The 26,691-nt window shown below is 42.4% G+C and overlaps 1 protein-coding gene across 1 annotated transcript in view; it reads left to right on the top strand.

Moving 5' to 3' along the window:
* The window catches only part of LOC309796774 (uncharacterized protein), a 43,095-nt gene extending 18,463 nt beyond the window's left edge, over positions 1–24,632 (top strand). The window contains exons 3-6 of the mRNA XM_082610121.1: positions 10,763–10,877; positions 21,937–22,067; positions 22,900–23,120; positions 24,420–24,632. Of these exons, the coding sequence (XP_082466247.1) occupies positions 21,983–22,067; positions 22,900–23,120; positions 24,420–24,485 (372 nt within the window). The 5' untranslated portion in view covers positions 10,763–10,877; positions 21,937–21,982 and the 3' untranslated portion in view covers positions 24,486–24,632. The remainder of the gene's footprint in view (positions 1–10,762; positions 10,878–21,936; positions 22,068–22,899; positions 23,121–24,419) is intronic.
* The last annotated feature ends 2,059 nt before the right edge of the window (positions 24,633–26,691 follow it).

The following is a 26,691-nucleotide window of genomic DNA, read 5'->3' as shown; positions in this document are numbered from 1 at the left end:
AGAAAGCTTCAGAGTTTATAGCAGGACTGATGAAAGGTTTTTCTCCCTTGAAGACAGATATTAAAGATTGGAGGAAGTGACTCCTATTTCAAAAGCAAAAACAGCAATGGAAAACTCCAAGGAACATGAAAAATCAAGGGAACATGACATCACCAAAAGATCACAATAATCTTCCAGTAACCAAACACAAAGACATGGAGATTTTTGATTTACCTGATAAAAAATTCAAAATAGCTATTTTGAGGAAATGCAGTGAGCTACAAAAAACACTGAAAGACAATTCAATGAAATCAGGAAAATAATGCATGAACAAAATGAAATTTAACATAGAGAAAGAAACACAAAAAAGAACCAAACAGAAATTTGGGAGCTGAATAATTCATTGAATGAAACAAAAAATGCAACAGAGAACATGAATAGCAAAATAGACCAAACAGAAGATAGAATCAGTAAGTTAGAGGACAGGAAGTTGGAAATAACTCAGTCAGAGGATAACAAAGAAAAAAAGAATGAAAGAGTGAAGAAAGCTTATGTGATCTATGGAACATTATAAAAAAGAACAAATTTCAGAATCATTGGAGTTCCAGAAGGAGAAGAAAAGAAGAAAGGGTAAGAAAGTTTATTTAAAGAAATAATAGCTCAGAACTTCCCAAACCTGGGGTGAGATCTGGATGTCCAAGTTCATGAAGCTAATAGATCACCCCATTATCTCAATTAAAAATGACCTTCTCCAGGGCTTCCCTGGTGGCACAGTGGTTGAGAGTCCACCTGCCGATGCAGGGGACACGGGTTTGTGCCCCGGTCCGGGAAGATCCCACATGCCGCAGAGTGGCTGGACCCGTGAGCCATGGCCACTGAGCCTGCATGTCCAGAGCCTGTGCTCCACAACGGGAGAGGCCACAACAGTGAGAGGTCCGCGTACCGCAAAAAAAAAAAAAAAAAATGACCTTCTTCAAGACACATTATAATAAAACTGTCAAAAATCAAAGACAAATAGAGAATCCTAAAAGCAGAAAGTAAAAAGGTTGTAACCTACAAAGCAACATCCATTAAAGAGTCACTAGACTTCTAAGGAGGAACTGTATAGGCCATTAGAGACTGGAATGATATATTCAAAGTGTTGAAAGAAAAAAATTGCCAGCCAAGAATACTCTACCTGTCAACATTGCCCTTCAGGAATGAAGGAGAAATAAAGACTTTCCCAGATAAACAAAGCTGAGGGAGCTCATCACCATGAGACCTGCCTTACAAGAAATGCTGAAAGGATTTCTTCAACCTGAAATTAAAAACACTAATTGTTAACATGAAAACATATGAAAATATACAACTCAGTGATAAAGAGTGACATAGAGTCAGATTCCAAAAATTCTAATTCAGTGATATGATGGTGTATTAACCACTTAACTATAGTATAAAGTTTAAAGGTAAATAATATAAGGAATAACTATAGTGACTATAATTTGTTAATGAATGCACCATATAAAACGAGGTAAATTGTGACATCAAAAACATAAAAGGGGGGAGTAAAAGGGGAGAGCTTTTGTATGTGATCAAAGTAAGTTGCTATCAGCTTAAAGTAGACTGTTAAAAATATAAGACGTTTTATGTAAGCCTTATAGTAATGACAAAGCAAAAACCCATCATAACTTCACAAAAGATAAAGAGAAGTGAATCAGAGAAATAGCTACTATGAAAAGCACCAACTCACAAAAGTAGACAGAAAGAGAGGAAAAAAGGAACAATGGAACTACAAAACAGCCAGAAAACAATAACGTGGCATTAGTAAGTGCTTACATATCAATAATTACTCTAAATGTAAACAGACTGAATTCTTCAGTCCTAAGGCATAGAGTGGCAGGATGGATAAAAAAAAACACGACCCAACTATATGCTGCCTACAAAAGACTCACTTCAGCTCTACGGACAATCAGAGACTAGAAAGGAAGGGATAGAAAATGGTATCCCATGTAAGTGGAAACCAAAAGCAAGTGTGGGTAGCTATACAACACCAGACAAAATAGACTTTATGCCAAAAATGATTTACAAGAGACAAAGAATATCATTATATAATGATAAAGAGGTCAACTCATCAAGAAGATTTAACAACTGTAAATACATATGCACCCAACATCAGAAGACCTAAATATACTCCCTAACACCATACACAAAAATAAGCTCAAAATGGATTAAAGACCTAAATGTAAGGCCAAAAACTATCAAACTCTTAGAGGAAAACATAGGCAGAACACTCTATGACATAAATCACAGCAAGATCCTTTTTGACCTACCTCCTAGAGTAATGGAAATAAAAACAAAAATAAACTAATGGGACTTAATGAAACTTCAAAGCTTTTGCACAGCAAAAGAAACCATAAACAAGACGAAAAGACAACCCTCAAAATGGGAGAAAATATTTGCAAATGAAGCAACTGACAAAGGATTAATCTCCAAAATTTACAAGCAGCTCATGCAGCTCAATAACAAAAAAACAAACAACCTAATCCAAAAATGGTCAGTAGACCTAAACAGACATTTCTCCAAAGAAGATATATAGAGTGCCAACAAACACATGAAAGAATGCTCAACATCTTTAATCATTAGAGAAATGCAAATCAAAACTACAATGAGATATCATCTCACACCAGTCAGAATGGCCATCATCAAAAAATCCAGAAACAATAAATGCTGGAGAGGGTGTGGAGAAAAGGGAACACTCTTGCACTGCTGGTGGGAATGTGAATTGGTACAGCCACTATGGAGAACAGTATGGAGGTTCCTTAAAAAACTAAAAATAGAACTACCATATGACCCAGCAATCCCACTACTGGGCATATACCCTGAGAAAACCATAATTCAAAAAGAGTCATGTACCAAAATGTTCATTGCAGCTCTATTTACAATAGCCAGGAGATGGAAACAACCTAAGTGTCCATCATTGGATGAATGGATAAAGAAGATGTGGCACATATATACAATGGAATATTACTTAGCCATAAAAAGAAAGGAAATTGAGCTATTTGTAATGAGGTGGATGGACCTAGAGTCTGTCATACAGAGTGATGTAAGTCAGAAAGAGAAAGACAAATACCGTATGCTAACACATATATATGGAATTTAAGAAAAAAAATGTCATGAAGAATCTAGGGGTAAGACAGGAATAAAGACACAAACCTACTAGAGAATGGACTTGAGGATACGGGGAGGGGGAAGGGTAAGCTGGGACAAAGTGAGAGAGTGGCATGGACATATATACACTACCAAATGTAAAATACATAGCTAGTGGGAAGCAGTCGCATAGCACAGGGAGACCAGCTCGGTGCTTTGTGACCACCTAGAGGGGTGGTATAGGGAGAGTGGGAGGGAGGGAGACGCAAGAGGGAAGAGATATGGGAACATATGTATATGTATAACTGATTTACTTTGTTATGAAGCAGAAACTAAAACACCATTGTAAAGCAATTATACTCCAATAAAGATGTAAAAAAAACAAAAGAAAGACTAAACCTCATTCAACTCATTCATTCCTGTGGTCAGATCATGAAAGACTACCATTATTCACCTTGTAAATCTCAGCTCATCCTAGCAAACTAGGAATAGAAGATAAGTTCCTTAACTTCATAAGGGTTAATCATAAAATATCTATAGTATTATCTCAATAGGGAAAGTTTACAGCAGAATTTCTACTAAATTGGGGAAAAAGACAAGTATTTTCTCTATCATTGTTTCTATTAAATATTATACTGGAGGTCTTAGTCAACGCAGCTAGATAAGAAAAAGAAATAAACATAAAAGATGGTGTGGAAAGGAGGAAACAAATCTTCCTACACAGAAAAACGAAGAAAAATCTATGGGTAAACTCTTAGAACTAAAAGGAGAAAACTTGTTGGGGAAGAAGATACAGAAAAGTAGTGGTATATATAAAATAGATAAGCCACAAGAATATACTGTATAGCACAGAACTTATAGCCATTACCTTGTAGTAACCTGTAATGGAGTATAATCTGCAAAAATACTGAATCACTTTGCTGTACACCTGAAACTAATATAATATTGTAAATCAACTGTACTTCAATTTTTAAAAAAGAGTAGTGGTATGGAGCATGGAAGTCATCAACTCTATTTTCCTTTCGCCACTGTAAATAATAGCCACATGGCTCCCCTGAATATATTACATTTCTTAGCCTCTCTTACAATTAAAGGTGCCCATGAGACTAAGTTCTCATCAATGGAATAGGAGTGTAAGTGATGTGTGACATTTACTGGCCAGGGCATAACAACTGTTGAGTCCCTTCTCCACTCTCTTTCTGCCTCCTTTGAGCTAGATCACAGACTTACACCATGGATCCAGCTTTGACTGCCAAGTAAGTGAAGAATTCTTTGGCAGTCTGGTGAAAACTATGCATCTCTTTTCAGAATAAATTTTAAATGCCAAAAAAATTATTTAGGATAACAAAGGGCACCAATAATGTTGAAATGTAATTATAAAAATACTACAATGACAAATTAGTGATATACTGTTGTGTCAGTCTCATCCCATCAATAGTAGTCCTATCGGCTAAGACTGCCTGAGGTACTCACCCACTGGTACTACCTGTGAGGAGACCCCCACGGACATTTCCCCAACCAGAGCCACTGTTGTAGCTGCACCGGCCCTTGTGGTTCTTATTATGATTGTAACATACACCTCAGCAACAACCATCAGGAAACTTTGAAAAAGCAAAGTTAATTACTCACAGGTCATGGAGGGTATATGGCACACCTGAGGGACACATAGCAAGGTCATGGAGAGAGAAAGAGAGACAAAGAGAGACAGAGACAGAGAGAAATTAACTTGAGGTTTGCATTTATTAGGGTCCAAGGGCAAGGTGGCTAGGTTCTCTATTTATTGGTGAATTTATTTTTATTTTTATTTTTTTTGCAGTACGCGGGCTTCTCACTGTTGTGGCCTCTCCCATTGCGGAGCACAGGCTCCGGAAGCGCAGGCTCAGCGGCCATGGCTCACGGGCCTAGCCACTCTGCGGCATGTGGGATCTTCCCGGTCCAGGGCACGAACCCGTGTGCCCTGCATCAGCAGGCGGACTCTCAACCACTGCGCCACCAAGGAAGCCCTATTGGTGAATTTAAAACATAAGAGGTGGGACTTCCCTGGTGGTGCAGTTGTTAAGAATCCGCCTGCGGATCTGCCTGTTTAATCCCTGGTACAGGAAGATCCCACAAGCCACAGTGCACCACAACTATTGAGCTTGTGCTCTAGAGCCCGTGCTCCACAACTACTGAGCCCATGTGCCACAACTACTGAAGCCCACGCACCTAGAGTCCGGCACTCTGCAACAAGAGAAGCCACCGCAATGAGAAGCCTGTGCACCACAACGAAGAGTAGGCCCCACTCGCAGCAGCTAGAGAAAGCCCGCACACAGCAATGAAGACCCAACACAGCACTAGAAACTGAGCCAGTAGAGGATGGGAAGCCTGGGGAGAGAGGAAACGAGGGAGGATTTCTGAACAACAGTGGGAAGTTCCTCTTTACCAAGCAGCTTGAACCCATAGGCATCCCACAGTTTCACAGTCCAGTTGGGTCACCACTTAAGTCAATACAGGCTGCATTAACACCTTCTGCTATGAAATCTTCCCCTCAGATTCCTCATAAAACATACAGCAGCATTCTGAAACATCTGAACTAAAACACTCAGCAGACATTTCTTTTTGTATTCTTCATGAAATGTGTTTTGTCTTTTTTTTTTTTTTTTTTTTTTTTTTGCGGTACGCGGGCCTCTCACCATTGTGGTCTCTCCCGTTGCAGAGCACAGGCTCCAGACGTGCAGGCTCAGTGGCCATGGCTCACGGGCCCAGCCGCTCCGCGGCATGTGGGATCTTCCCAGACCAGGGCACGAACCCGTGTTCCCTGCATTGGCAGGCAGACTCTCAACCACTGCGCCACCAGGGAAACCCGTGTTTTGTCTTTTTTATTACTAGTGTTTAAGTCATTTTTTTACTTGAATCTGATGGTGTCATTTAGAAAGGATTTTTTCTTGGTTTTTAAAATCCAGACTTTTTTTCTACATATGAGATGGTTTTCACTTTAACTGGCATGTCGTTTGCACACAAAAATAAAGAATAGAGCAAAATAATGCAATGCAGGAGGAGACAAAAGAAATGCGCTAAGACAAGTAAAAATCATTCTCTCATGGAACAATGATCTGTTTTACAGGAAACAAAAATTTTGCCTTGAAACCTACACAGTGAGACTGTACATAATTGGATGAAAATATCTATTTTTTTCCTAAAATGTTTTTCATTCATGAGTATTTTCAAGTTTTTCGTATTGTACACATTTCTTAAAAATACATGATACCAGCAGCAACTGAAAATGAATGCCAAATTTGGTACACATGTATTATCTACCTCAAGGTAACAAAAGTATGTGGCAAAACATATACCACCCATGGTGCTTCACAATATGCACTTCTATTTAGCCATTGTTTATTGTAGCAAACTATTCTTAATAAGATTCCCTCACCATTTATAAATCTTCTGGTATGCATTCATTGTTTTGGGTTTTTTTTTAAAAGAAATTTATTTATTTATTTATTTATTTATTTATGGCTGTGATGGGTCTTTGTGCTGTGCATGGGCTTTCTCTAGTTGCAGCGAGCGGGGGCTACTCTTCATTGCAGTGCGCAGACTTCTCATTGTGGTGGCTTCTCTTGTTATGGAGCACCAGCTCTAGGCACATGGGCTTCAGTAGTTGTGGCACGCGGGCTCAGTAGTTGTGGCTTGCAGGCTCTAGAGCTCAAGCTCAGTAGTTGTGGCGCACAGGCTTAGTTGCTCTGCGGCATGTGGAATCTTCCCGGACCAGGGCTCGAACCCGTGTCCCCTGCATTGGCAGGTGGATTCTTAACCACTGTGCCACCAGGGAAGGCCCTGGTATGCATTCTTTATAGTGAAGTGTTACTACATCACATCTTATTGATTTTAGCAAATCATTATATTTTCTGTAATTAATTATAAAAAGTTAACTTAGGTTTTGAAATTTATTTGCAAATACACTTTTTTACATTTGGCACTATGCTTTTTTGCGTACTTAGCTGAATATTATAATGTCAGCTTATCCTAAGGCTGTCTACATACTTAATTTACTTAAGTATTCATTTTAAGTGAAGCGCTCACTGTGTATAGGAGCTTGTATTTTGGAGGTGCTTGATCTATCTACAAAGAAAAATTAGGAATTACTTTATTGTAAAATGCTCGTAGAAGTCTCAGTTGTGTTTATTTTTTTTAAAAAACTGTAATGCTAGACTTGTGTGCATGGAAGTAATTAAGGTACATCATTATTGTATTTTAAAAGTTGTACATGTCAAGACATATTTTGTTTTTACTTTATGTGTTTACTGAGTGATCTATTCCCCATCCCAAGGCAAGCATGAATAAAATTAGGTTAAATGTAAAAAAAAAGACCCAATGCAGCCAAAAATAAGTAAATAAATAAATTTAAAAACATAAGAGAGGATTTAGGCACAGGAAGGGAAAAATGAGGTCACTCACCTGGTCAGTTATCTAGGTTACCCAGAGCTTTCTAAAAGAAGAACTTAATGGGTGTCATGGGTGGGCGTAGCCTGGGTGCTTATCTAGTTGTGTAGCTGCCATACAGCTGGCAATGTGTTTATTCTAGATGGATGTCTTTGAACTTGATGACTTAGCAATCAAAAGCTTAATGTCAGACACTTAACACTGCATATAGTAAGATATGTGTTCTATACTAAAAACATCATTCAGCAGCTACAATAAATACAGCACTTCCGAAGTCATAGGAAGTATAAATGATATTTTGAAATCTCTACAACAACTGTAATGTTCCTTGAGATTGTGTGTGATTTTGTAACATGCATTATGATTTTTGGAATATGTACTGTGATTTTTGTGAACAGAAATTACAGGTATGACTGCCACTACAGTGGTTCTTTTTCTTTAATATGTTTATTGGAGTATAATTGCTTTACAGTGCTGTGTTGTTTCTACTTTATAACAAAGTAAATCAGCTATACTTGGCTTGTACACTCGGCTTGTACATGCATGATTCCAGTCTCTTTCTTCATCTTTACATAGTGTTTTCCCCTGTGTCTCTGTTTCTGTGTTCTTTCTCTTCTTATAAGGACACCAGTTGTATTGGATGAAGGGTCCACCCTAATCCAGTATGACCTCACCAGATCTATATTACACCTGCAAATACCCTATTTCCAAAGTACATCTGCCTTATAACAAAGTAAATCAGCTATATCCCCATATCTCCTGCCTCTTGCATCTCCCTCCCAACATCCCTATCCTACATTTAAAAATGCATTGTCATCTAGTAACACAGAGTATTCCTCATGGCTAGAACAGCAACAAAAAATGGCAGAAGGCCTTTTGTCACCCTTGTTTAATGAAAGAACAGTCCAAGTAGAAATTTATCCATGTATGGTCCCTCAAAAGTCCTCAGATTGGTTTGGTTCTCTATGGATCATGCCATGCCAGCAGGGGACGTGTGTGTGTATTTCTGTGTTAATATAGTTAACATATTAAATATAGTTAATAGTTAATATTAAAGGCCTTTACCTGGACGTAAGAATTTTCAGAGGTTCACTTTCTTTATTATTTATAATTTTTTTTTGGCCACGTCGTGTGCCATGCAGGATATCAGATCCCCTACAGGGCACGAACCCGTGTCCCCTGCATCAGCAGGCAGACTCTCAATCACTGCACCACCAGGGAAGCCCCGTCACCTCCCTTTTGATCAAAGATAATCAAAGTAAGATTATTCTTGCTTATAGAGTGTCTGGTCTTATTAGATTTGGCTTGCTTATTTGCACAATTGCAGCAAGAATGATAATTGACCACATAGGCCATTTTTAGTTTACTCTGCTAGAACTTTTCATAAGGAGTCTCACTCCGATTGGACTTTTAAAAGCCTCTCAAAGCTAGGAATCCAAGACCAAATCTCACCACCACAATTCCCCTGCAGTACCTATAGATCTGGGTAAATTAATCTCTTCTTGAAGGCCCCCAAAATATCCTAAGTTTCCTAGGCCTGCCATGAGGTGACCTCTCCCACTCACCTATAAGGCTGAGAAAGCTGTGAACCAGGTGCCAGGCCCATTTTCCCAAGAAGACTTTGTAAGCATTGGCTCCATAAAGTCACCTTTAGTTCCTTAAAACTATCTGGTCATATCTGATTATATATATTGTTCTCAACTATGAGAGTCTGGGACTTCCCTGGTGGTACAGTGGCTAAGACTGTGTGCTCTGAATGCAGGGGGCCCGGGTTTGATCCCTGGTCAGGGAACTAGATCCCACATGCCACAACTACGAGTTTGCATGCCACAACTAAGGATCCCACATGCCGCGACTAAAAGACCCCACATGCCACAGCTGAAGTTCCCGCATGCCGCAACGAAGATCCCTCGTGCCGCAACTAAGACCTGGTGCAGCCAAGTCAATCAATCCATCACTATTTTTAAAAACACTGTATTCTTTCAAAACATGATAGTCCACTCAGAGCTTTGGTCATATTGTCAAATCAATTATGTTCTGTTCCCAGGAGGAAGGATTCTTATTGAACCTAAGCAGTTCATTGTATTACTGTGAAAATAAGAATACTTAGTAAGAATATTCAAATTCTAGAGTGATCAGGCAGGCAAAAAAAGATAAATACTTCATTTCTGCTTACAGAAGTATGATCTACTAAACTGTTATGAATTGTAGATAGCTGAAGTTAGAAAAGTAGGCAGTTCTTTATATCCAGAAAACAGAACATTAAAGCATCAGCAGTAGTCCAAGCAAAAGCCATAATCGTCCTTGACCAATTCATTCAGCCCTATGTAATTCTTGTTCTGCTTGATCTTGGGTTAGCCATCTCATGAACTTATCAGCTTCTCCAGGAGAATTGTGGAAATCCTGACTCAGGCCGGTGGTACGGTCTCAAAGTTATTTAAGCAATGCCATTAGGAGTTCTGTGCCTCAAGAGTACCTGGCATAGTCCTTTCTGTGGGACTCCAAGATAGTCCCATTTTGTTGAAGATAATTACTGTGGCCTGTAGCTGATTGCAAGAGCTTTCAGGGAGGCATCAAACTAAAACAAGTGTGGATGACAAAAGAGTGAAAATGGCCATGGTAAAAGACGTGATGAAAGTTCATTATAAAAATGATGCAATTGCCAAGGACATTTGGTTGTTTCTGTGGCATACAACATTTTAAGACACTAACTGGCATGACAGCTGATAACATTATGCTGATGTTGTCTAATTCTAAGGCAAAGCAGCACCAAGATACGTCATGGACAGCAAGGGCACTGACATTTATAGGAATTAATACCATTTCTGAAGTATTTGTATTAATAACATTTTACACATAGAAATATAAACTAGAGAAGGTTAAGCATCCCTTCATATTTGGCAGTGCTTCCTGTGCAACTCAACTTATCAAATAAACCTACTTATTGTAACATCTCTCATTTACAAGGTGAAAGAACAAACTCTGGATTTTCCGCAGGCCCTCTGGGAAATATCAGTGTCAGTATGAGATCAAGCAGATTTCATTTAGGATTTGAATTTGGAAAGACCAAATATCACTAGTTGTGAGAAATGGCAAAAGATTTGTACACTTGGCTAAATAGAATCATGGGTCACTAAGAAACTATTTGGCCACCTATTTAACCAGAGTACTAATATAAGATTTCAAAAGTAGATATTGGAAGTAATGTGATTAAAAAGAGCCTTCTCTCTTTTAGAAGTAAGAAGACTCATTTATCTTACAAATAAAGGACATGATAGATCAACAAGAAGCACAGGAAATTATTCTGATAAGACACAGAATCTCTGCTTTCTATGGAGATTACTTAGAAGGTAAGGAAAAACCTATTATCATCTCTTATTAAGAGCAAACCTAAGAGGGTTTTGTCTTAGCAACTTTCAAATATACAATATAGTAGTATTAACTGTAGTCATCACGCTGTACATTACATCCCCATGACATTTATTTTATAACTAAGAGTTTGTACCTTTTTTATGGCTTCATAGCTGCGTTTCATTTTTTAATATATTTTTATTGAAGTGCAGTTGATTTACAATGTTATGTTAGTTTCTGGTGTACAGCAAAGGGATTCAGTTATATATATAAATATATATATACATATATACATATATATATATACACAAAGACACACATTCTTTTGCATATTCTTTTCCATTATGGTTAACAACAGGATATTGAATATAGCTTCCTGTGCTATGCAGTAGGACCTTGTTGTTTACATATTTTATGTATAGTAGTTTATATCTGCAAATCCCAAACTCCTAATTTATCCCTTCCCCACCCCCTTTCCCCTTTGGTAACCATATGTTTGTTTTCTATGTCTGTGAGTCTGTTTCTGTTTTGTAAATATCAATAAGTTCATTTGTATCATTTTGTATTAGATTCCACATGTAAGTGATATCATATGATACTTGTCTTTCTCTGTCTGACATACTTCACTTAGTATAATAATCTCTAGGTCCAACGATGTTGCTGCAAATGGCATTATTTCATTATTCTTTATGGCTGAGTGGTATTCCATTGTATATATGTACCACGTTTTCTTTATCCATTCATCTGTCGATAGACATTTAGGTTTCTTCCGTGTCTTGGCTGTCGTAAATAGTGCTGCTGTGAACGTTGCAGTGCATTTATCTTTTTGAATTAGAGTTTTCTCTGGATATATGCCCAGGAGTGGAATTGCTGGATCATATGGCAACTCTAGTTTTAGGTTTTGAAGGAACCTCCACACTGTTTTCCATAGTGGCTGCACCAATTTAATTTCCCACCAACAGTGTAGAAGGGTTCCTTTTGCTCCTCACTTTCTCCAGCATTTAGTGTTTGTAAACGTTTTTTTAAATTTTATTTTATTTTCTTTCTTTATTTGGCTGTGCTGGTTCTTAGTTGGGGCACGTGGGATCTTTGTTGCCCCGTGCAGGATCTTCATTGCACGTGGGATCTTTTAGTTGTTGCATGCAGGATCTTTAGTCGTGGCATGTGGGATCTTTGGTTGTGACATGTGGGATCTTTTAGTTGTGGCATGTGGGCTCTAACTTGTGGCATGCGGGGTCCTTTAGTTGTGGCATGTGGGATCTAGTTCCTCGATGAGGGTTTGAACCTGGGCTCCCTGCATTGGGAGTGTGGAGTCTAAACCATTGGACCACCAAGGGAAGTCCCTGTTTGTAAACTTTTTGATGATGGCCATTCTGACCGGTGTGAGGTGAGACCTCATTATAGTTTTGATTTGCATTTCTCTAATAATTAGTGATGTTGAGCATTGAAGAAGATGTCTTCTAATCCTAGTTTTTTTGAGAGCTTTTATCATGGAAGTTTCTTGAATTATGCTAAAGGCTTTATAAATGTCTCTTAAGATGATCATGAGGATTTTTCTGGTATTCTGTTAGATGTAGTACACTTTGAGTACTTTTTTTAATATAAATTTATTTAGTTTTATTTTTCTCTGCGTTGGGTCTTCATTGCTGTGCGTGGGCTTTCTCTAGTTGCGCTGAGCGGGGGCTATTCTTCATTGCAGTACGCGGGCTTCTCCTTGCAGTGGCTTCTCTTGTTGCGGAGCACAGGCTCTAGGCGTGCCGGCTTCAGTAGTTGTGGCACGTTGGCTCAGTATTTGTGGCTCAAGGACTCTAGAGCGCAGGCTCAGTAGTTGTGACACACGGGCTTAGTTGCTCCGGGGCATGTGGGATCTTCCCGGACCAGGGCTCGGACCCGTGTACCCTGCATTGGCGGGTGGATTGTTAACCACTTCTCCAGCAGGGAAGTCCCTACACTGTGATTTCTTTTCTTTCTTTCTTTCTTTCTTTATTTATTTTTTGCTGCTGTTGCATCTTCGTTGCTGCATGCGGGCTTTCTCTAGTTGCAGTGACTGCAGGCTACTCTTCGTTGCGGTGTGCGGTCTTCTCATTGCGGTGGCCTCTCTTGTTGCGAAGCATGGGCTCTAGGCACGCAGGCTTCAGTAGTTGTGGCACATGGGCTCTAGAGCGCAGGCTCAGTATTTGTGGCACATGGGCTTAGTTGCTCCGTGGCATGTGGGATCTTCCCAGACCAGGGCTCGAACCTGTGCCCCCTTCATTTTTGGGTGGATTCTTAACCACTGCTCCACCAGGGAAGTCCCTACACTGTGATTTCTTAATGTTAAATCAACATTATATTCCTGGGATACAAATCCAAATCAACATTATATTCCTGGGATAAAAATCCTTTGGTCAGGGCATACAATCTTTGTGTATGTTCTTGGACTGCTACAGGCATTATACCCAAGGAGTCTAGGTCGTTTACAGGGAGAGTCCAAAACGGGTTCCAAACAGGCAAGTACAAACAGGCAAGAAACTCATACAATATGGAAGATTCTCTTCTATCATTATACACAATCATGCATGAAGTGAATCTTTTTTTAGAATGAGAAAAAGTTCATAATGAAAAAAGATAACAACTACCATGAACAAAAATTACAAACTATCACACACACACACACACACACACACAAACACACAATGCCACATATGGCATGATTCCATTTCTATGAAATGTCCAGATTAGGCAAATCCATAGTGGCAGAAAGGAGATTAGTGGTTGCCAGTGTTTGAGGATAGGAGGGAATGGGGTATGACCGCTTCCTGGGTATAGGGTTTCTTTTTGAGTTGATGAAGATGCTCTGAAACTAGATAGGGGTGATGGTTGCACAGCATCGTGAATGTACTAAAAGAACTGATTTGTACATTTTATTTTTAAAACTTTTTATTTGATTTGTCCATTTTAAAGTGACTAAAATCATTAATTTTATGTTATTTTATTTTCACTTTAGTTTAAAAATAATAAAGGAAGAAATGTGCAACCCCGTCTTAACAGAGAAGAGGCTTCTTGTAAAAAAAAAAAAAAAAGCCTGAGTTGGGACGTTAAGGATGATTAGGGCTTAGAAAGTCAGTTTTGGCCAAAGCTATGCATAAGGTCTAGTTAGAGGAATGAAGATGGGCAAAGATCCATTAGAAGAAAGAGAACATAGCATATTTGAAGGAGTAAAAGATGATCTGTGCAGCTACAGCAGTGAGCATGGAATGTGTTCATTTTGTGATGTATCCAGACATTAATTTGCACTTACTCTGTGCCAAGCTCGACATCAAGTAGGCCCTTGTAAAGTATTAGCTCATTAAATCTGTACAGCAATCCGGTGAGGTTGGGACTATTTTTCACCTCATTTACTGATGGAGAAATTGAGAATTATTATAGAAGACAGGATTTGAGATATTAAATCCTGAGCCCAAGATCTCACAGCCTGTAAGTGAACTGGAACTTTTATCCAGGCAGTCTGGTTTGAGAGCTCACACCCTTTAAGTGCCACAGCTGCCCAAAGACACCAGGTCCTGCCTCTGCAGGGCAGCTCATCTCATGAGTTTAAAGACACAGGGGATTGGAAAGTGTTTCTGTGTAGAGTTTATGTTTACAGTTTGCCTAAAGTTCAACCGAAATAATCTTTACCCATACACTCACACACACCCACTCAACCCTCCCGATACATTTCTGAGTCATACAAGGTTTTTGCTTTTACATAGTGTTTGCACAGATTTTACCTTTAGACCTCCCAATTCTTCCCAAATCTTAAGGGTATTTTGAAATCCTTCAGGTAGAAACACTGCCTCACCTGAGAGTGGTGTTCCATCAGGGGCGCAGGCAGAGGTGTTGAGTATATCTGAGGCTAGGATATTAAACCAACATATGGGGAAGGAAGCTTTTTTCCTAATCTCTGAGTTTCCTAGGTGGCCATGGGAGAAAGAAGAGAAGTCATTATGTACATGAAATTTTCTACATCAAAATTAATGATATATGTAAATTTCATTAAAATCTGTCAGTGGTTCCCTATTTACTATCTAAACATGAGTACACTTCCTAACAAAGGTCTTAAATTTTGTTTTTGTGTTTTTGGAAGTGGGTGTTACTGATGTTATAGTCACTTCTGTGTTTATTTTGTGTCAGAAGGCACACTGTTTGCATTCTTTGTCAGGATGTATAAGAGGAAGTAGATGCGAGGTAAGTAAAATTTGTTTAATATCTGAGCTCAAAATTCTATAACCTGTTCTAAGTTTCTGGGTCTCTGTCAACCCTATTTTGCCTTTCCAGCTGGCTCACTATTAAGCTGTGCCTGTAGAGATTTCCTGAGAGAGACAAGACGTCTGAAGGAAGGAGAATCTACCATGTCTTGTCTCTGTTCCTGTTCCTCTCTGTATCACCCCCAAAGACAAGAATAGTCTTGCAAATGAACTTTTATTACTTTATTTATTTTGTTTTTATTTATTTATTATTTTTGGCCGTGTCAGGTCTTCGTTGCTGCGCATGGGCTTTCTCTAGGTGCGGCGAGCGGGGACTACTCTTCGTTGTGGTGTGCGGGCTTCTCATTACGGTGGCTTCTCTTGTGCAGCACGGCCTCTAGACTTGCGGGCTTCAGTAGTTGTAGCACGCGGGCTCAGAAGTTGCAGCTCACAGGCTCTAGAGCACAGGCTCAGTAGTTGTGGCTCACAGGCTAAGTTGCTCCGCAGCATGTGGGATCTTCGTGGACCAGGGCTTGAACCCATGTTCACTGCGTTGGCAGGTGGATTCTTAATCACTGTGCCACAGGGAAGCCCTCTGATGAATTTTTAAGAAGAATTCTTTGATATGTCTTTTATATAATTGTGATATGTTCTTTATCCTTTCATCTGCCCAGAACACTTAGCTTGTCTCCATTCCTTGGCTCTTGTGAATAATGCTGCAATGAGCATAAGGGAGCAGAGCAGAAATCACCTCCTTTGGATCTGTTTTCAGGAGTGGGATTGCTGGCTGATCTGATAGTTCTACTTTCAGTCTTTTGAGGAACCTCCATGCAGTTGTCCACAGTGGCTGCACCATTTTACTTTCCCACCAACAGGGCACCAGGGTTCCCTTTTTACCACACTCTTGCCAACACATGCTGTCTCTTGTCCTTTTGATAATAGCCATCCTAATAGGTGTGATGTCTTAATTGCAGCTTTGATTTGCATTTCCCTGATGGTTAGTGATGTTGAACACCTCTTCATATACCTATTTGCCAGGTGTATGTCTTCTTTGGGAAAATGTTTATTCGAACCGTGTGCCCTTTTATTAATTATTGGTTGATGGGTTTTTTTTTTTTTTTTTTTTTGCTGTTGAGTTGATTGAATTCCTTTTATATTTTGCATATTATCCCCTCAACAGATAACATGATTTGCAAATATTTTCTTCTGCTTCATAGGTCAGTTGTCTTTTCATTTTGTTGATTGTTTCCTTTGCTGTGCAGAAGCTTTTGAGTTTGATGTAGTCCACTTGTTTATTTTTGATTTTGTTGCCTTTGTTTTGGTGTCATTTCAAAAAAATATCATTGCCATAACCTATGTCAAGGAGCTTACCCCTGTGTCTTCCTCTAGGAGTTTCACAGATTCAGGCCTTACGTTTAAGTCTTTAATCCATTTTGAGTTCATTTTGGGGTATGGTGTAAGATAAGGCTCCAGTATAGTATCTTTGCACGTGGATATGCAGTGTTCCCAGCAGCATTTATTGAAGAGACTATCCTGTCCTCATTTTGTGTTCTTGGAGTTCTTGTCAAATAGTTGAACATATATGTGTGGGTTTATTTCTGGGCTCTATATTTTGATCCATTGGTCTATATATATATATATATATCTGTTCTTATGCCACTACCATACTGTTTTCATTACTATACCTTTGTCATATAATGAAATCAGGAACCATGATGCCTCCAGGTTTGTTATTTGTGGGGTGGTTCATCAAAGGGTACAAATGATCAGTTATAAGATGAATACATTCTAGGGATCTAATGCACAGCATGCAGATTTAATTTAAGATATTGTATGGTATGCTGGAGACTTGCTGAGAGAGTAGATCTTAGTTTTATCCCACGCACCACCCCAAAAAACCTTTAACTATGTGAGGTTATAGATGCATAAATTAGTTTGACTCTGGTAATCATTTAACAATGTGTACATACATCAAGCATCACATTGTTCCCGTTCAATATACAAATTTTATTTGTAAATTATACTTCCATATAGTTGGAGGGGATGGGAGGAATGTGTGTGCTGTTCACATGGAAACAATTAATTACTGTAAACTGTCAGAGGTGAAGCACAGTATTTGGGTTACTAGAAAAATACACTTTTAGTCAGCTGTCTTCAATAAACTCAATGAGCAAAAGGAAACAGTGATCAAAGAACTAGGAAACAATGAGAAAGATGTATCCCAAAGAGATAGAAATTATAAATAGGGACAAAATAAAAGTTCTTCAGGGGCTTCCCTGGTGGCGCAGTGGTTGAGAGTCCGCCTGCCAATGCAGGTGGCACGGGTTCGTGCCCCGGTTTGGGAAGATCCCACATGCCACGTAGCGGCTGGGCCCGTGAGCCATGGCCATTGGGCCTGCGTGTCCGGAGCCTGTGCTCCGCTACGGGAGAGGCCACAACAGTGAGAGGCCTGCTTACTGCAAGAAAAAAAAAAAAAAGCTCTTCAGCTGAAAAGCACAGTAAGTGAAATGAAAAATTAATAAAAGATGTCCAACAGCAAATTTGAACAGGAGAAAAAGAATCAGCAAAGTTTAAAAGGTTAGTTGAAATATCCAGTCTCTGGAAAGGAAAAGAGGAGCAGAAAAAGCAAAGAATGAAGAATAATGAGCAAATCCTATGAGACTTATATGCATCAGCAAGCTTATCAATGTACACATAATGACAGTGGCAGAGGCAGAGGAGAGAGAGAAAGGGGCAGGAAATCTTTAAAGAAATGATGCCTGAAAACCTCCAAACTCGGAGGAAAGACATGAATCTACACACCCAGTAAGTTCTACAAACTCCAAGCAGGATAAAATCAGAGATCCCCACCTAGGCACATCATGATCAAATTATCAAAAGTCAAAGACAAAGAGTGAACCTTGAAAACAGCAATAGAAACAACTCCTCATATACAAGTAATCGTCGGTAAGATTTGTGCCCATTCCTCTACAGAAACCACAGAGGACAGGTGGCATTGGAATGGCATATTAAAAGCGTAGAACAAATGAACAAAAATACCCTTTCAACCAAGAATTCTATATGTGGGGGAAATGAAGGGGAGTTAAAGACATTCCAAGACCAACAATAACTGAGAGAGTACATAGCTAGTAAGCTTGCCCTATGGAAAGTACTGAAAGGAGTCCTTCAGGCTGAATTGAAACAATGCTGGGCACGTATTGGAAGCAATATGAAGAAATAAACCACAAAGGCCAAGGTAACTACACAGGTAAACGCAGAAGCCAGTATTGCTGCACTTTTGGTTTATGTCTCCTCTTTTTGTTCTCATATATGATTTAAAATACAAATGTATAAAGCATTAACTATAAATCTCTGTTTATGGGCACCAAATATACAAACATGCCGTGTGTCACCATAATTAAATAAAGAAATGTGGCAGAGCTAGGGAAAAGCAGAGGTTTTGAATACTATGGCAACTATCTCTGTATTAATACAAACTTGATTATTATAAAGCTAAGATACTAATTGTAACTCCCAGTGTAACCACCGACACTACCCCACGAAAAGCTCCAGCACTAAAAAAAAACTAAAAAAGTACAGCAAAAGGAGTGATAAAGGATCACTTTGTACACTATAAAAAGTAATTAATAACAGAAAGTAGAGTAATTGAGGAGTGAAGGAACAAAAAAGACTGACATGTGGAAAATAAATAGGAAAATGTCAGGAAAACTCTTTCCTTGTCAGTAATCAATACAATAACCATAGATAAAACTGTTCAACGAAAAGACAGCACCAGTGAGTGAACTTCAGGCAGTCACCTTAGCGCTGGATGCTCTGGCCAACAGTTAGCACCATCTGCACATTTTCATAGACAATCAGGCCGTTGTCGTCGGTCTGGCTGTCTGGTCCGGCCCATGGCGGCAGCGACGTTTCCTTGTGTAAAACTGTCCCCTTTGGGGTAAAGAGCCTTGGGAATCTCTTGGCCCACAGACTCCCAAATTATAAATCCAGGTCACACGTGTCTCTACATATACTAAAACCACTACGCAGGGCTTCGCCAAGACCCTCCTTATGGGCTTTGGAGTTCCGGGCCTTATTGATGGTGACCGAGGCATGCATTTTACTTCACAGGATACACCACGCTGGGCTCTTGAACAGCCTTCAGTGGACCTTATGCCTCCCTACCTGGCCTTAGGCTGCAGGACTCAAAGAGTTCCAGAGTGGCTTACTTCCACAAGTTCAGATTCCATTACACGAAAATGGCACGTTTCTGCCGCTTGCAACACGCCAGAGGTGAATTATAGTATAGGGTCTGACAGCATCCTTTGATGTTTGACTGCTGAGGGCTTTTAAACGTCAACCCTCCCTCTTCCTCATTGCCCCGCCCTCCACTCTCTCCTTTGGCACGGTTGTAGGGTGGAGGGCAGGAGGAGTGGGCATCAAACGACACTAGCTACTGCCAGCACAAGGGAACTGTCATGCTGGCCCCATCCACTAATCACAGTAGAACTCCCAAAGCAATTTCTTCCATTCCTGACTCTCTGAAGTCTATTTTGGAGCAGCTTGAAAAGGCTGCCCTGCTCTCCCCCCAGAAGCCTCCTCACGTAAGGAATACACTTTGCATCGCGTCTCGGTAGTGTGTGTGTGTGTGTGTGTGTGGTGTCACCAGTCTTGATTGACCGTTGAACCCAACTTGGGATAGGAGGAGTCCATAGTGACTCAGGGTGGCAACAACAGCTCTTCTCCTCAGCCTTCCCAGGAGCGCACTGCAGAATGTGTGCTTCCCATCTGTGAAGCGTTAGGATGTGTCAAATTAGATGTCCTGGATCCCAAGGCAGTGTGCTTACTGGAAGTAAGGGACATAGCTTATGTTCTCCTGAACGTGAAGTTACAGCTGACACCCAGTCTAGCTTCTATGCCCATCAACAGTAGTAACTGGGATTAGCATAAAATAGTTGTTGATTTCTTCCTCGTTTTCAGCATTCGTTACCCTTGACCACTCGGCTAAGTGGGGCTGAGTACAACAAAAAGTCTCGGACTGTTGACCGAGAAATGACTCTAGGAAGCCTGTGCTGTTAAGGTCTGCCATGCTGTATTAGTCTGCTCAGGCTGCCCTAATAAAATGCCATAGGCTGGGCGGCTTAAACAAGACAGTTATTTATTTCCTAGAGTTCTGGAGGCTAGGAAGCCCAAAGTCAGGGTGTCAGGATGGTGGAGTTCTTGGTGAGGGCCCTCGTTTTGGCTTGAAGATAGCCACCTTCTTCCTGTGGCTTCACGTTGGGATGGTGGGAGGAGAGTACCATCTATGGTCTCTTCCTGTAAGGGCAATAATCCCAATGTGTGGACCCCAGCCTCCTGACCTTACCAAAACTGAATGACCTACCAAAGACCCAGTCTCCAAATACCATCTCCGGGGGGTGGGGTGGGGCTGGGGATGGGCTTCTCGTATGAATTTGGGAGGCAAGGGGTGTGCACAATCCAGTGCAGAGCAGGTGCTCAGCCCAGGCTTTAAAAGAAATCTCTGTCTCTCTCTCTCTCTCTCTGTCTCTCTTCCCTCTCTCTCTCTGTCTTCATTTCTTGGAGGCTGCAACGGAATTGGGGAGCCCTGATGAAACACTCTCCAGCTCCTGTCTTTACTGCTTCTTCCACTCTCCATTCTCACTGCATCCATATCGACTCTGTATGTCCTTTTCTAAGGAGCCTTAACAGCATTAAAACCTCCAAATTCTCTTGCTGTCTCCTGTGGGAGGTTTTAAGCGTTGCTGAGATTTGATCTACACACCTTCTCTCTCTCTCTCGTTTTTGAACTAAGTGTGTCTGTATCAGTGTGAGCTGCCCCAGGGTGGCAATTGGGGAACACATGCAGGTTCCCATACCCCAGGGCGCCGCCCTTTAGGCGCATTGTAGTTTTGCTCTTGCAGTGGTGGAATGAAAAGGAAGGGATTCCTGTGCACTCACAGAGGCTGAGGGTGAGCTGGGCCTTTAAGGCCTCCAGGGAAACTGAAGACCTTGATCACTCACTGGACGGTGGTGCTGTCAATCCTTGGCTGCTGGCAAATGAGCTTAGAGTCGGCGCTGGAGGAAGTGGCCCTTCGTTGACCCTTGTAAGGTCCGCCTCCCGTCACCAGCCAATCAAGCTCTTTCCCGCCTTGTGCGCAGCAGCCGCGGCCCAGTCTCAGTGGGGCGCTCGGCGGGCAGGCCGCCTGCACTTCGCGTAGCGGGGCTCGCAGAGGAATCTTCTCCGACTCTGGTGCCCTGGGCAGGCGGCTTCTCTGCAGCCCCCACCCCGTCCCGGTGGCCCAGCTGCCAACAGCGTCCCCTCCCTCAGCGGCACTCAGCGCAGCGGCCGCCATCTTCCCCACGGTCGTCACTGCAGCCCGATCCGTGTCTGGCGTGTCCCTCCAGCCATGTCTGCCACCGAGGAGCGTGGGCCAATCCCAGGTGGCCAGGATAGAGCTGGTGGCAGGGCGGGTGGTGACCCCAGTCCCCTCGGGGTTCGTGCCTCCCCTTCTGGAGGGATGGATGGAGTCGAGGGGGCCGCGGCCCTTCTGGCTTCCCTGGGGCTCTCCAGAGCCCTTCACGGGGAGGATGGTGGGCAGGAGGCCGCCCAGGCCGCAGTGGCAGAAGACTGGGATGCAGAGATGGTGGAGGAGGAGGCGGAAGAGTTTGAATTAGACACCGAGGACCGGGAGGAGGCTGAGTACCAGTCAGAAGAGGGGGAGGAAACTGAGGAAGAGGTCGAGGAGGAGGAAGAGACAGAAGAGGAGGACGAGCATGGGCAGGGAGGCGCGGGAGTGGTCGCAGGCCGCGGGGCGCCCGCGGTGCAGTTTCATTCCCTGCTCCGGGATGTGGCCCATTGTCTTCTGCACCGCAGCCACTACAAGGACCGTGTCCTGGTCGGGCCCCACGCCAGCCGCGTGATGGTCAGGCGCCGCTCCCGACGGCCCTCGGACCCTGCAGAGGCTGCCGCGATTCCTCATGGGCAGGAAGACCTGGGAGAGGCAGGTGAGGTCTGGGGGGGGCGAGTACCAGGCAGAGGGCCCCCCGCCCTGGGAGCCGCGGGAGCCTGCGGAGGGGGTGGCATCCCAGAAGGCAGAGGAACCGGTGGCGGGGGCAGGGGAGGCTGAGTTCTGGGCGGGCGAGGTCCTGGCTGATGCCTCCGAGTCCTGGGTGGCTGGGACTTGTGGACCCGTCGAAGGGGCCGAGGCTGGCGAGGCGCGGCCCAGTCCCCTGTCCCTTGCAGCCCCTGACTGGGCATCGGCCTCAAAGGCAGGGTGCACTCAGCGCTGGCCTCTGGCGGTTAAGTAGCGGGTCAAAGCTCTCAAAAACCTTCAGGCACGATATGCACAAGTAGAAGCCCAATTCAATAAAGACCTTTAGGATCTTGAGAAAAAGTATGCTGCCTTCTACCAACCTAGGGGCAAACAAATGGCATACCTCACTTTTGGCTGACGGGCTTTGAAAAATGTAAAGATTCTCAGTACGATGACCTGAGAAAATGATGAAATGGCACAGGGGCACATTTCAGTGGCGGAGGAATCAATGAGATTCGCGGTAGAATTTGTCTTGAAAGCGGGTGAACACTTTCCAGTGAGGTTCTGGCAGAAACATACAAAAATCTGCTCAGAATCAAATGATTTCGATCCCTTCTCCAAAGGGCCAGAAATAATCAGCAGCACAGTGTGTGAGATCTACTGGAAACAGGGGGATAATGTTGTGAAAACTGTCAAGCAGCAAAAGGGTGAGGGCCAAGGAAGTGCTGTATCAACCAGTAGGAACATGATCAGTTATTCTTCTTCTTTATTTATTTATTTTCTGACATATTTCTCTTCTCCAGATCCTCCTGAGAGCAGAGAACTAGATTCTGCTGCTGATTTTAAATCGGGAAATGTTTCCCACCACCTTGGGATGCCAAAGTCCGTATCACTCGACACTAAAGAAGAGAGTGAATATCATTATGAAAGTGCTGAGGAAGAGAAAGAGGATGGAGATGAAAAAGCAGAAGAAGGACCGAAGCTGGATATGGTCTCAGCAGAGGGCAGCTCTGGAGAACACAAGGTATTATTGTATAGTGCAACCGGTCCTGACATATACCTGTTACTGACAGCTTTATGTTTGTTTTGTTTACATCCTTAATCTACTTTTTGTTTATCTTTATAACATCTTTATGGGAGTATAATTGCTTTACAGGGTTGTGTTAGTTTCTGCTTTATAACAAAGTGAATGACCTATAGTATACCTACATCCCCATTTCTCTTCCCACTTGCGTCTCCCTCCCACCCTCCCTATCCCACCCGTCTAGGTGGTCACAGAGCTCCGAGCTGATCTCCCTGTGCTATGCAGCTGCTTCCCTTTAGCCATCTATCATGTTTTTAATTGTTTTTGTAAAATAATAAGAAAAAATTGTTGAAATTTAGTTTTGGAGAAACGGTTTAATGATAATAATGTACTTGTATTCTAGATGGTTTAGAAGGAAGTGTGTTCTGAAATGTATTTCATTTACAGCCACAAGTCCATTGTCCTGGAGCTTTAAGTCTACTGCAGATGGGAAATTTATCAGACCTGGAAATAGAGACCTATATTTTTTTAGAGGTCTAAAATATAGAGACCTATAGTGTTAGAGACTGGTCACCAGGAGAAGCAGCTAAAGCGACTAAGCTGTGCACTAGCTGTACCTTCATCACCTGGCCACAGAAATGAAGTCTCTTGGAATAGCAATGCCTTTGAGACGGTGACTCCTTACAAAGTAGTAAAAAGTTAAGGATTTCAAATAAGACTGCATTTCATGAGTAATTCACAAATATTAGTTCAATTTAGATGTTTTATTCAAAAGGAAAGAAAATTAGCCACAGTATTATTATTGGCTCTCACTGAGTTGGTAATTCAATCCTAGTTTCTCTTTCCGCTACCCATTCATCTTTTCCTTTCTCTCTCTCATCTCTCTCTCTCTCTCAGTATCACACTCTTTCTTTCTCCCTTTCTTAATTTTCACACCTGTGGATGTTTGATAACAGCCTCCTTCTCATTATACAGATACGGAAACTGAAGGTCGGGGATTATAAGGGATTTATGATTTGGTAAGGAGCATAGGCTCTTAAGGTGGAAAGACATTTAAATCACAGAGTGGCCTTTCAAGAAAAAAAACTAACATATATAGTGGTTGGCAAGAGAGAGATGTGGTTGGTGTGATGAAATGATGTGCACCCTGACAACCAAGGGTCTGGGTTACAAGAAGAAAACATTTTGTTTTCTCCTTGGAGAGCCAGGAGGTGTACATAGTATTGACTCATATTTAGAAAGTCCCTGGTGCATGTTATTGGTGTACAATTGTTAATTGACTCTTATCCCATCCTACAGTTGGAAGACATAAAAAGAAGTGGACAGCGAAAGAAAAGAAGAATGTGTCCTTCACGGAGATTCTAGTTTTCATTAGCCCACAACACAGATTTTGTTTCAAAGTTCAACATCCCAAAATGATATTAACTGCTATCTGACTTTATTCTTACGTTTTACATATAAATTTGACAGTATTGTTCACATTGAAAATAAAAGCTTGTTTGACATGAATAAGCTGCAGAGGTTTTTTTTTTAACATAAATAACACTGACTCCAATATATCTTTGTTCTATTTATTTCGGCCCACCTTACTGTCATTGAAAGGGATTTCTTTCAAGTATTTGGTAAGCCTGCTTGACATCCTTTTATAGCAGCCTCAAATAAATTAAAATATTAGATTATAAACAACTTGTGTGATGATAGAGATGGTGGCCCAGCCTCTAGTATATGTTATTGAAAGAAACTGATGGATGACCTAGCTTGCCTGGGGACCAGATGGTGCTATTGGCCTGCCATGGAGCAGCAGCATCAGCATCAGCATCAGCATCAGCTGGGAACTTGTTTGAAATGCAAATTCTCAGACCCTGCCCCAGACCTACTGGATTGGATATTCTGAAGGTAGGCTGCTAGCCATCAGGTTTTTACAAGTCCTCCAAGTGCTACTGAAGCACACTAAAGTTTGAGAACCACTGCTTTAGAGCAGTGGGGGAAACGTTTAACTACACCTACAGTAGAACCAGCCTTAATTCACTGACTTGGTACTATTGCAGGTAAACTGAACAGGATGGTAAGATCTGGACTGAGGAAGGTACTAGAATTCTCAGGGGCCTGAGACACAAAGACCTCCCGGAGGGAGGTGTTAGTTTCCTAGGTTGACCGTAACAAATTACCACAAAGCAGGTGGCTTAAAACAACCGAAATTTATTCTCTCACAGTTCTGGAGGCTAGGAAGCCCAAAGTCAGGGTGCCAGCATGGTGGAGTTCTTGGTGAGGGCCCTCGTTTTGGCTTGAAGATAGCCGCCTTCTTCCTGTGGCTTCACATTGGGGTGGTGGGAGGAGAGTACCATCTATGGTCTCTACCTGTAAGGGCAATAATCCCAATGTGTGGACCCCAGCCTCCTGACCTTAGCAAAACTGAATGACCTACCAAAGACCCAGTCTCCAAATACCATCTCCTGGGGGTGGGGTGGGGCTGGGGATGGGCTTCTCGTATGAATTTGGGAGGCAAGGGGTGTGCACAATCCAGTGCAGACCAGGTGCTCAGCCCAGTCTTTAAAAGAAATATCTCTCTCTCTTTCTTTCTCTCTCTCTCTCTCTCTCTCTCTCTCTCTCTCTCTCTCTCTCTCTGTCTCTCTTCCCTCTCTCTCTCTGTCTTCATTTCTTGGAGGCTGCAACGGAATTGGGGAGCCCTGATGAAACACTCTCCAGCTCCTGTCTTACTGCTTCTTCCACTCTCCATTCTCACTGCATCCATATCGACTCTGTATGTCCTTTTCTAAGGAGCCTTAACAGCATTAAAACCTCCAAATTCTCTTGCTGTCTCCTGTGGGAGGTTTTAAGCGTTGCTGAGATTTGATCTACACACCTTCTCTCTCTCTCTCGTTTTTGAACTAAGTGTGTCTGTATCAGTGTGAGCTGCCCCAGGGTGGCAATTGGGGAACACATGCAGGTTCCCATACCCCAGGGCGCCGCCCTTTAGGCGCATTGTAGTTTTGCTCTTGCAGTGGTGGAATGAAAAGGAAGGGATTCCTGTGCACTCACAGAGGCTGAGGGTGAGCTGGGCCTTTAAGGCCTCCAGGGAAACTGAAGACCTTGATCACTCATTGGACGGTGGTGCTGTCAATCCTTGGCTGCTGGCAAATGAGCTTAGAGTCGGCGCTGGAGGAAGTGGCCCCTCGTTGGCCCTTCTAAGTTTCGTGTCCCGTCACCAGCCAATCAAGCTCTTTCCCGCCCTGTGCGCAGCGGCCTCGGCCCAGTCTCGCCGGGGCACTCAGCGGGCAGGCCGTCTGCTCTTCCCGTAGCGGGGCTCCCAGAGGCATTTTCTCTGACTCTGGTGCCCTGGGCAGGCGGCTTCTCTGCAGCCCCCACCCCGTCCCGGAGACCCCGCTGCCAACAGCGTCCCCTCCCTCAGCGACACCCAGCCCGGTGGCCGCCATCTTCCCCGCGGTGGTCACTGCAGCCCGATCCGTGTCTGGCGTGTCCCTCCTGCCATGTCTGCCACCGAGGAGCGTGGGCCGATCCCAGGTGGCCAGGATGGAGATGGAGGCGGGGCGGGTGGCAACCCCAGTCCCCT

Source organism: Mesoplodon mirus (assembly GCF_964341445.2).
Source record: "Mesoplodon mirus genome assembly, chromosome: X".
NCBI classification, from domain to species: Eukaryota; Metazoa; Chordata; class Mammalia; order Artiodactyla; family Ziphiidae; genus Mesoplodon; species Mesoplodon mirus.
Note: the sequence above shows the minus strand (reverse complement) of the source record. Positions and strands in the feature narration are given on the sequence as shown.